We start from the raw sequence: 12,214 nt of genomic DNA, 5'->3' as shown, positions 1-12,214 counted from the left end.
CTTACCAACCTAAGGATTAATTTGATACCCCCCATGTAGCTATAGCTCAAACACAGACCAAATGGAAGCTTACCTTGTAAGATGTTTGGTGAAAAATAAACATTTTGACACTCTGGGCTGGTGATCAATAACGGTAGGTCACAGGCAGACAAATATGATATCCTCATGATCTGTGGAGTCCCGGCTTTCGGTGTGTATCAATGTATTCCGTGTTTATTTCGTTTATGCTTCACAACGCTAACCGGAATGTAGGTAGCAGCCATCTTGAAATGAGGTCATTGGGTCAGCCTGCCCTTATAAATGTGTATGCCCATATATGTTTGTAAGTCTAACTAAAGATTTGAAGGCACCGATCAATAGCCAAGATACTCAGCTTTCCGCAGACACCCTGCTTTTGCAGATAGGGGCTACTGTTCTCATACCAGACTGAATTGAATAAAACAAATCAAGTAGGGTCCCCAAATATGGGCACTTTACATTTAAGAGGTTCATAAGAGAATATAGTGGTATAGATCGGTCGTGACCGGACTCACACTCCTGTACAGTAGGTGGCGGTGTATGCACATGTCAGTTGGTTGCGATCCGCCCCTCCCAAAAAAAGAAGAAAGAAGGCGAGGAAGCGAGGCGATGTTCAGGCTTTTTCTCTCGCGAGGAAGGACGCCGTTATCGGAATCCCTACAAACAACACGAGAATTCATCATTCACACGGTAATATAACCCAATCTAACACGGTACATATCTCGTGAGCCAGAAGTGGAGATACTGGGTGCTTTGAACCCGCATTCAAAATGTTGTTTCACAGGACTATTAATATGATACAAACCGCAACATATATCTATTCCGCGGCTACGGACAGACATTGAGGCCTAGCTAGCTACCATTGCGTGCTTGTGTCTTCTGGCTAGTAGCACGCTGCAGCTAACGCTCTTCTTCCGTCTACAAATAGCTAATGTGAGGTCGCTAGCTAGTTTACCTGATGGAATGGCAATGTTTTTGCCCGGATACATCACATCTAAATACACTGCTATCTGTGACTCAATTTGTAGCCTGTTCTGGAAGATATGTCAGCTAACGTTATGTTTCCCTATTTACCCTGCATAGATACTAGCCCAACAAACTAGCAAAGTAGCGCACGCCTGCTAACTGCTCAGTAATGGTTTGCCATGCAATGGTTTCCCCTTACATAATTTCAATTTAACTAAGAAATCCAATAGCATCTACATCAAAATGCACAATGCATTGATAAATCTAGGCCTATCTAGAATGTAAATGAGACTTGTCAGTTAGCAAGCTAGCTACATGCAATGGTGGACAGTCATGATTTAGGACCAGGCGGGACTCTTAAAACACGCCACTTCTTTACAGCTACGACCGGAAGTAACTTTTCGCGAACCCTTTTCCTAACCATAACCTAATTCTCCCAACCTGCTGCTTAAGTTCTAACCTGCTACGAAAAAGTAACTTCCGGTCGTAGATGGAAGTGGCGTGTTTTTAGGGAGTGTCGATTTAGATAGCTAAGAATAAATATCAAGAAGACCTAAAACATGTATCTGCAACTTCGTCTTAAAATGTAGCTTGCAAGCTAACATTGTCTACAACCATGATCAAGCTAATGCAAATAAACAGCTCGTTGTCAGGAGCCTCTGGTCCATTTGCCCGTTTGATCAAGTTGACATAATTTTAGTGCCTGTCATGTTATTGTCAACATGGTAATGACCATTACTCAGTTTAAATTGTTAATTCATTTTTACACCCATTCACATGGTGGCCTTCACACCAAAATCCACAAACGTATCTGCATTTAGGTAGTGGTGTACTTTTTGTGCCACTAGGCACTACACAATATTCCATGATTAGCAGGCAAAGTTAGACCATGGCACATACTCATTGAACCGTTCTCCAGTATATTCAACTAATTAAACATTGGTGTGGAACTGTGAAAGAAGAGAAATTGATGTGTAAACTGATAACTTTTAAAATACATGTTTATTTCAAGGAACCATAGGGTACATCATTCTCAGGAGTATAAAGTAACTTCCTCTCCTTTCCAGATGCACCCACATTAGGAGTCTTGCTCAACAAGAAGCCAACACTAGTGAGTGGCTTATAAATAGTGTTATTTGTTCTATGACTCAGACCCACTCAGGTAAAACTTCACCCCAGCACACAGAATATCAATGAAAAAGGCTCTTTCTCAATTGTTTTGTCCTCGATTCCAGGGCCCTGTCTAGAAACAGCCCCTAACATCTGGACAATTGTGGAGATTTGAGAGAGTTGAACAGGTGTAAGCAATATGGCAAACATTTCTTCTAGCATGTCAGAGGTCAAGGTGGAGCTATCACCATACCCTCTTTGATCTCCACAAGTGGCTAGGGGTTGTTTCTGGACAGGGCCCTTTGGAGAATCTCAGTTGCATTTCCTTGACTCCTCGTCCTTTGAGAGGATTGAACAGGTGTAAGCAATTTGACAAACATTTAATCTAGCATGTCAGAGGCCAAGGTGGAGCTATCATCATATTATTTTTAACTCATCATATCCTATTTGATCTCCACAAGTAGCTAGGGGTTGTTTCTGGACAGAGCCGTTGGGAAAATCTCAATTGCATTTCCTTGACTCCTCATGTCCTCTCGCCTCCTCAAAACCCATTGGATTAGAAAGTCAGAGATCGTTTGCTTATGACCTCCTCCGATGGGTTTTGAGAGGTAGGTGAGGAGAGAGGACATGAGGAGTCAAGGAAATGCAATTGAGATTCTCACCTTGATTCATTGTGAAAAATCAAGGCTACATCCTGTCAAGGAAAGAGCTTTGAGAGTCAACCTGAATTTCAAACAGGGTGGGAGTTGAGTGCCCTCTTGTGGAAATCAGGTGTTTTGAAAAATAGAACCAGACATTAACCAGTCATTATTACTATCAACAGCATTTCATTACCTGAGTTGATAGACATTTAATCAAATAGAAAATAAAATAAATACTTTTACTAGCTACCGGGCTCAGAGCAAATGTAATATATCTCAGTTGCAGCGAATGGCTCAGGTAGTCAGTCCTTCAGTCATGTTATATTGACCTTGTGGTAATTTGCCTGTAATATAATGGCAGGTTGTAATATTGAAATGATACAATATGCATATTCTATGCCAAATCAGGATATATGGCCCTCTAAATAAGCCTAGTAAATTCACATGACCCAACCAATATTGAAATAAATGCATCCCAGTCCCCAATCAAATTGTATTTGTCACGTCACTTTACAGTGAAATGCTTAAATACGAGCCCTTCCCAACGATGCAGAGTTAAAAATAAGAAAAATACAAATAATAACACAAGGGGAATAAAATGCACAATAATTAAGCCATACAGGGTGTACCAGAACCATATCAATGCGCAGGGGTACTTGAGGTAGATATGGACATATAAGCAAGGGTAAAGTGACTAGGCATCAGGATAGATGATAATAAGAGTAAAATGAAGACCAGGGTAGCAGCACTATATGATCAGTGTGTGTATGTCTGTGGTGTCGGTATGCGTGTGTGTGTGTTATGAGTGTTTGTGTGAATGAGTGGATATAGTCTTGTGAGTGTGATTAGAGTCAGTGTAAGATGGAGCCAATGCAGTGAGTGGTGGTGTCTGACTCATTCTTGAATCATGAGGTCCAGGTAAACAAAAGGCACAGAACAAACCACAGGCAAATATCAGGTTTTCTTTTAAAACAACCCCCTTTGTTTTGTTTGCTTATTACTGACAGTCATAAATTCACTTATGTTGGGGTTGAACAGCCAGAGAATGTCAATGCTCTTTTATTTGCAATAATGATGTTGTTTTGTGGCTCTCTCTGGCTTTACAGGTCTGAATGATGTCGGAACAAGATTTGGCAGAGATGGTACAGATAGCAGTGGAGGACTTGGGCCAGGGTGACCAGACTGGTAAGATCTATATTACAGACCACAAAGCTCTGTCCAATCACCATAACTAGGGCCATGTGACCTGGCCAGGAAAACCATTAGGGGGAAATTGCTGGCTCAAGATAAATGTCATGCTCATCCCTCCGAAGTTGTCTCTTTACAACCATTTGCCTGTATTGTAAAGGAAGGGTCACCACTGACTGACTATCCATTGGCTAATGGTTCAGCTTTACTTCTGGCTTAAGTTGTTTTATCTTGATGGTAGTTATGGACCATTTGGGTACATTTGGTTAAATCGCTTGATTTGGAAGAGCTACTTATAAGCAGCAACAGTGCATCTGGTAGTTTTTTCATGATTGTGTGTATGTTTTACTGTGCGTGACTGCATTTGGGATTTGTTTTAGATGTGTTGGACAATCATGAAGATTGTGATGACAAGCCTGACAGGAAAAGGCCAAGGGTGGACAACGGCTCCCAGGATGCATCTCTAAAGGTATGTTGCTGTGAGAGATTGGATTCAGTATGTACTTCCAAACTGAATCAGTCATGTGAGCATGTCCGCTTGTTTGTCCTATGAAAATATATCATACATTGCATTTATAAAGGCCTACTGTAGTGATTTTTACAAGGTCTCTAAGCTCTCTGCTTTTTAAGAGGGGAGCTCACTTCATCAACCACCAATGTGTAACATGTAGCACCCACCTTTTCTTACGCACACGCAATGAACTTTCTCTCCCTCTGCCTCTGCCTCTTTCCCCCTTCCTCTCTCCAGACCTTGTTGTACTCCATCAGCCAGACGATCTGCCAGCGTCTGGACAACATGGAGGCCAAGCTGCAGGTGGTGGAGGCGACGTGCCGGGCCCTGGAGAGGAAGCTGGATGCCGTCGTCAACAAGAACCAGGCGCCCATCCAGGTCCCCATGGTGGCCGGTTCCCCTCTGGGGGCCACCCAGACCTGGAATAAAGTGCGCTGGTGAGTTGAGGTTTGGACCTGGGCCTATATTAATTAGGGCACACCGTAGCAGGCCATTTTGCAACTGACAATTTGGACAAGTTGAGGTAGTCTTTCCCTGTCGTTTTCTTCCGCTTGGTGCCTAATGAATACGACCCTGGTTAGGACTGGGGATTGTAGTGGGATAAAACGCTGGGACTGGTCAGGGTGAGTTGAGGGTGGTACACTGGGGGACAATGACAATGGTTGACTTGTGCTTTATGAGGGTTATGGAGTTGTGGGGGAGTACTCATTCTCTTACAAGTGAGTGCTAGAGTAGAATGCGCCTATTCCCATGAAGACAATTTGACACTGGAGCCTGTTGAGGTATTTGACAATGAAGAATTCCCCGTCTGCCCCTGCAGTGTTGTTCCACAGACCAATGTGATAGTGAGCCAAGACCGACCAAAGGGCCAGGAGGAGCCAGTAGCTCGAGGGGCAGATTCCCTGGAGAACCTCCTTAGCAAGTGAGTGATTGACACCTGTTTTCTTCTGTCATCATGCAGAATGTAGAATTGAGTATAGAACAAACACTGTTGTGCACGAAACTGTGATCCCCACTAATGTTTAATCTACACAGAACCCTCATAATACAATGGTTCTCTGAACCCTGCAGAGTTTAGTGGCTCACACAGAACACAATGGAACACATATCAGCTCGGCTCACAGGTCCCTGTGTTGGTACGTGGTTCTAACTCAGCCTGTGTGTGTTTCTATGCGTGTGTGTGTTCCGTCAGCACGGTGGGCGGGCGGAGGCAGAACACGTTCCTGGTGAAGGTGCCAGTGCCGGAGGACAGCCAGGAGGACCAGGAGAGCGGCTCAGAGGCCAGTGACTCGGTGTCCAACAGCGGCCAGACCAACAACGCCCAGAGCACCCAGAACGTCACCCTCATCACCCTCAACTCAGAGGGTACGGCCCTGTCAGAACACGTGCACACATACACAGAAACCAAGAAACACGCACACACAAACACATACTGAAACACACACGCGTGTCCCAAACGTGGCTTAAAGTGTGTAAAGAACAAGTCACTTGATGAACTGTTCATCGTTGTGAATCCGGCTGGAGTCTTATCAGTGAGACGGATACCATCAAACAAATTTGAACTCAAAGGCAGCTTGACTTTGATTTGTGAATGTGATATGTTGCCTGGCTACTTCTGCCTTAATTGCCAAATACTACCACCTGTCTTGGTGTATAATGGTGCTGTGTTGATGTGTAGTGATGTTTCACTATCATTACCAGCGTAGACATCTGTGGTGAGGCATCTGTGGTAGCTATTGTCTCACTCGGACTTGTTTTGAAGTCTTCTAGGATGATGTCTCGGGACTCAGCGGCTTTCCCAGTAGTCACGGACAAGCCTGAGGAGAGGAAAGGTTTTTATGATTGAGCAAAGTTTCTGACTACAGCGCATGCTGTTGTTTATGTTGTTTGGGCTGTTTTGAGTGGTTCCTTGGTTAGCTTCAAAGACGTTCCTTTGGCATACATTCATTTATTTGCAGCTGCAAGTTTACATGACAATGTGTTTTAGTCAGCATTAGCCGGAGGGCACCATGTTTTTCTCCAAAAGGAAACGTGTGTGTGTGTGTGTGTGTGTGTGTGTGTGTGCGATCCTTCGACCTCCCTGCATTTTACTCTCTATATCAATGTCACTGTCAGCTGTCTGCCTCTCCACACCTCTCCATAGACAAAGTGAGCTCTCAGGTTACTAAACTTTATATAGATATAATATATAGGAAGTCTGATGTTCCACTGATCGGTTCCTTGTTGAACTCTGTAATGCTCCGTGGAGATGACATTCTAATGTTAGAGAATGTCACACAACAACACTCATAATAACCTCCAGAACTGTATGCCGGTGTAGTCCTGATGGTCGCCACAAGGTTGTGCTCAAGCGCAAGCAGAGATTAGGAAGGTGTAGGCCTATCTGTGAAGTATTTCAGTGCATGCACATGCATGTGGGATCTGTGTATATACGAAGACTACAAGAATAAATATTCATAAAACATTGAGCCCAAAAACCCTCACACATGAACAGGTGTTAGATATATTACAGCTGCTCTCCCTGACACACACACACACACACACACATATCCCTACACATATCCCTACATATCCTCTACCCGCATGTACATATTACCTCAACTACCTCAACTAGCCGGTGCCCCCGCACATTGACTCTGCAACGGTACCCCCCTGTATATATAGCCTCCCTACTGTCACTTTATTTTACTTCTGCTCTTTTTTTCTCAACACTTTTTTTTGTTGTTGTTTTATTTTTACTTTTTTTTGTTTAAAATAAATGCACTGTTGGTTAAGGGCTGTAAGTAAGCATTTCACTGTAATGTCTGCACCTGTTGTATTTGGCGCATGTGACCAATAAAATTTGATTTGATTTGATATACAGTACCAGTCAAAAGTTTGGACACACCTACTCATTCCAGGGTTTTTCTTTATTTTTACTATTTTCTACATTGTAGAATAATAGTGAAGACATCAAAACTATGAAATAACACATATGGAATCATGTAGTAACCAACAAAGTGTTAAACAAATCAAAATATATTTTATATTTGAGATTCTTCAAAGTAGCCACCCTTTGCCTTGATGACAGCTTTGCACACTCTTGGCATTCTCTCAACCAGCTTCATGAGGTAGTCACCTGGAATGCATTTCAGTTAACAGTTGTGCCTTGTTAAAAGTTAATTTGTGTCATTTCTTTCCTTCTTAATGCGTTTGAGCCAATCAGTTGTGTTGTGACAAGGTCAGAGGAGACTGCATGAATCAGGCCTCCATGGTCGAATTGCTGCAAAGAAACCAATACTAAAGGACACCAATAAGAAGAAGAGACTTGCTTGGGCCAAGAAACACGAGCAATGGACATTAGACCGGTGGAAATCTGTCCTTTGGTCTGATGAGTCCAAATTTGAGATTTGGGCTTAGTGGGACTATCATTTGTTTTTCAACAGGACAATGACCCAACACACCTCCAGGCTGTGTAAGGGCTATTTGACCAAGAAGGAGAGTGATGGAGTGCTGCGTCAGATGATCTGGCCTCCACAATCACCCAACCTCAACCCAATTGAGATGGTTTGGGATGAGTTGGACCGCAGAGTGAAGGAAAAGCAGCCAACAAGTGCTCAGCATATGTGGGAACTCCTTCAAGACTGTTGAAAAGCATTCCAGGTGAAGCTGTTTGAGAGAATGCCAAGAGTGTGCAAAGCTGTCATCTAGGCAAAGGGTGGCTACTTTGAAGAATCTCAAATATAAAATATATTTTGATTTGTTTAACACTTTTTTTTGGTTACTACATGATTCCATATGTGTTATTTCATAGTTTTGATGTCTTCACTATTATTCTACAATGTAGAAAATTGTAAAGATAAAGAAAAACCCTGGAATGAGTAGGTGTGTCCAAACTTTTGACTGGTACTGTATATATTTAGTATAGACACAGACCCACACATACAACAGACTGGGAGCAGCTTTAGGGGTCATATCATTACCACTATACTCTTGCCCCCCTCTCTCTTTATAGATGACTACCCAGCAGGTACGTGGCTTGGCGACGAGAACAATGCAGAGATGCGCGTGCGCTGCCCAGTGTCGCCTGGCGACATGCTCCACATCAGCACCAACTGCCGCACGGCGGAGAAGATGGCGCTGACACTGTTGGACTACCTATTCCACCGCGAGGTGCAGGCCATCTCCAACCTGTCGGGCCAGGGCAAGCACGGCAAGAAGCAGCTCGACCCACTCATGATCTACGGCATACGCTGTGAGTCACGCACACCTACACACTCACTCCATTACTCACACTGCTGTTTAACCCTGTCCTGACTAAGCGGGGGGGAGGGGGTCATTTAGGGTAATTTAGCTATTTTAGTTTTAGTTTTAAGACCCCCTGAAGTATAAAATATATACATATATATATATATATATATTTGCTAAAAAACATATTTTTGGCCTTACTGCTATTAGCCCATACAAACGCATTTAATAACAGGTTCACTACATTTTGTTTTACATGTATTTACAGTGCATTCGGAAAGTATTCAGACCCCTTCCCTTTTCCACATTTTGTTACGTTACAGCCTTATTCTAAAATTGATAAGTAATGTTTTTCCTCATTAATTCTACACACAATACCCCATAATGACAAAGCGAAAACAGGTTTTTAGAATTTTTTGCAAATGTAATCCTTATTTACATAAGTATTCAGACCCTTTGCTATGAGACTCGAAGTTGAGCTCAGGTGCATCCTGTTTCCATTGATCATCCTTGAGATGTTTCTACCTTGATTGGAGTCCACCTGTGGTAAATTGAATTGATTGGACATGATTTGGAAAGGCACACACCTGTCTATATAAGGTCCCACAGTTGACTGTGCATGTCAGAGCAAAAACCAAACCATGAGGTCGAAGGAATTGTCCTTAGAGCTCCGAGACATGATTGTGTTGAGGCACAGATCTGGGGAAGGGTACCAAAAAATGTCCCCAAGAACACAGTGGCCTCCATCATTCTTAAATGGAAGAAGTTTGGAACCAACAAGACTTCATGGAGCTGGCCGCCCGGCCAAACTGAGCAATCGGGGAAGAAGGGCCTTGGTCAGGGAGGTGACCAAGAACCTGATGGTCACTCTGACAGAGCTCCAGAGTTCCTCTGTGGAGAAGGGATAACCTTCCAGAAGGACAACCATCTCTGCAGCACTCCACCAATCAGGCCTTTATGGTAGAGTGGCAAGACGGAAGCCTCTTCTCAGTAAAAGGCATATGACAGCCCGCTTGTAGTTTGCCAAAAGGCACTTAAAGGACTCTCAGACCATGAGAAACAAGATTCTCTGGTCTGATGAAACCAAGATTGAACTCTTTGGCCTGAATGCCAAGCGTCATGTCTGGAGGAAACCTTGCACCATCCCTACGGTGAAGCAGGTTGGTGGCACCATTATGCTGTGGGGATGTTTTTCAGTGGCAGGAACTGGGAGACTAGTCAGGATTGAGGCAAAGATTAACGGAGCAAAGTGCAGAGAGATCCGTGATGAAAACCTATGCCAGAGCACTCAGGACCTCAGACTGGGGCGAAGGGTCACCTTCCAACAGGACAACGACCCTAAGCATACAGCCAAGACAACACAGCAGTGGCTTCGGGACAAGTCTCTGAATGTCCTTGAGTGGCCCAGCCAGAGCCCGGACTTGAACCCAATCGAACATCTCTAGAGACTTGAAAATAGCTGTGCAGCGACGCTCCCCATCCAACCTGACAGAGCTTGAGAGGATTTGCAGAGAAGAATGGGAGAAACTTCCCAAATACAGGTGTGCCATGCTTGTAGCGTCATACCCAAGAAGACTCCAGGCTGTAATCGCTGCCAAAGGTGCTTCAACAAAGTACTGAGTAAAGGGTCTGAATACTTATGTAAATGTGATATTTCCGTTTAAATGTTTTTATACATTTGCAAAAATATATAAAAGCCTGTTTTTGCATTTTCTTTATGGGGTTGTGTAGATTGAAGAGGTAAAAAACTATTTCATCCATTTTAGAATAAGGCTATAACGTAACAAAATGTGGAAAAAGTCAAGGGGTCTGAATACTTTACGAATGCTCTGTAACCCCTTATTTTTGGCACTAAACAGTCTCCATATACTTCCATGATATTTTTCAACTGGTACCGGGGGACCTTCAGACGAGTCTTGTGAGGCCTGTGGGCGTCCTAGAGCTAAACGTGTTCGTGAGAGTCTCACCTTTCCACAGAGGGGTCATATTAGTGTGTTGCCCAAAGTGTTCAGACTCAACAGACAGAAGTTGGCAGGTCGGCTGTACCTTCAGACGAGTCCCAAGATGCTTGTGGGGGTCTAAGAGGAAAACGGAGAACACCATCGTGTTCGTGAGAGTATTTCTTTCCATAGAGGGGTCATAATCGTTTTGTAGGCCAAACCGTTCAGACGCTACAGACAGTTCTTTTGAGAAGACTGATTTATGGGATGTCTCATGGTCTGACAAACACCACTCTAGCTCTGTCACCTTTCACCGCAGATGCGGAAGTGCGACATCGGTGGAGGTGGTGGATTGAGACGCATCCAATAAAAAAAAAAGTTATCTAGCTTAAACTAACAGATGTATTTATTATGTGTTTTATTATTATTATTATGCTAATTAGATTTCCGCTGTGGCGTGGACATTGACTCCAAGGGTTAACCAACTGACAGAAAACCATCTAACTGACCATCAAATTCCCTTCCGTTGACCAGGGAGTGAGACAGCGGAGGGAGGGAGGGGAGACAGGGGAAGGGAGGGCAGACAGAGGGGGGGGGGGGAGCGGAAGGGAGGGGAGAAAGCAGATGGGAGAGGGGAGGGAGGGGAGACGGCGGAGGGAAGACAGCGGGAGGGGAGAGGGGACAGCGGAAGGGAGGAAGGGGAGGGGAGACAGCAGATGGGAGACAGCAGAGGGGAGGGAGGGGAGACGGTGGAGGGGAGACAGCTAAAAGGAGGGAGGGGAGACTGCAGAGGAGAGGGCGTTTTTATGGCTTATAAGTGTTGACAGTGCTGAATAAAATCTTAAACATGAACTCACTCATAAAAACATTAGCTCTTTGCTGTATTCATTGACAGTCTCTCTCTAGTCATGTTTTTTAAAGTTTTGAAATCTCACACAGTAGAGACGACTATCAACTTCGCTGTGGGCTGGTAGAAGCTGTCTTTTTTGCCATTTATGAATGTGTGTTATTCAATCTGTTTCTCTGCGCTATAGTAGCAAAGGTCAAATTCAATATTTTAGCAAATCATTTAAAAAAATTATTTGATACCTAAAGGGGTCCTAAAATTCTAAATCAAATAGCTGAATGATCCATAGTATGACCATCTTAAAACAATTACATACCTCCCCCCAACGTCTTAGACTTACAGGGGTTAATCGAGGTAGAAAGAAGTTATCAACTCTGTCACGCCCTCAAACCAGCTATTAACACCCCGCTAACGTAACCGCACTCTCTCACATACTATATACACACTTACATTGTATAGGGGCATGTGTCAGGGATTAGGATGATATGTGGTACTATCAGAGTACCTGACCACTTGTACCTTGACCACCAGATTTAGAATCTATCTAGAGTTTTCAGTGGTTCTGACATTTTGATACCTCAGGCAGAGTTTCATTGATAGTGGGACAAGGTTGCACTGTACAAACTACACACACAGACTTGGCATGAACTGCTGTCCATCCTAAGCAATGCATGTGACTTATACTACCTTGTCATGGTGAGTTAGCTTTAGTTTAAGATTACAATGGTTATCTTAAGATTGTTAAATTACATGACCCTGAACTGAT

The 12,214-nt window shown here is 43.6% G+C and overlaps 1 protein-coding gene across 4 annotated transcripts in view; it reads left to right on the top strand.

Moving 5' to 3' along the window:
• The first annotated feature begins 620 nt into the window (after positions 1–620).
• LOC311135033 (protein BANP-like) overlaps positions 621–12,214 on the top strand; it is a 63,782-nt gene continuing 52,188 nt past the window's right edge. For 3 of the 4 annotated variants that reach the window (XR_014613731.1, XR_014613732.1, XM_084168891.1), the window contains exons 1-7: positions 621–708; positions 3,842–3,920; positions 4,304–4,392; positions 4,672–4,871; positions 5,255–5,356; positions 5,627–5,799; positions 8,429–8,668. Coding sequence is in view for 2 of the 4 variants with exons in the window: in XM_084168891.1 (XP_084025017.1) it covers positions 3,848–3,920; positions 4,304–4,392; positions 4,672–4,871; positions 5,255–5,356; positions 5,627–5,799; positions 8,429–8,668 (877 nt within the window). In the remaining 2 variants the exon portion in view is untranslated. Of the gene's footprint in view, positions 709–2,051; positions 2,096–3,841; positions 3,921–4,303; positions 4,393–4,671; positions 4,872–5,254; positions 5,357–5,626; positions 5,800–8,428; positions 8,669–12,214 lie in introns of all 4 variants that reach the window. The other variant, XM_084168892.1, reaches the window with a different exon arrangement.

This window comes from Coregonus lavaretus (genome assembly GCF_964263955.1).
Source record: "Coregonus lavaretus genome assembly, chromosome: 9".
NCBI classification, from domain to species: Eukaryota; Metazoa; Chordata; class Actinopteri; order Salmoniformes; family Salmonidae; genus Coregonus; species Coregonus lavaretus.
Note: the sequence above shows the minus strand (reverse complement) of the source record. Positions and strands in the feature narration are given on the sequence as shown.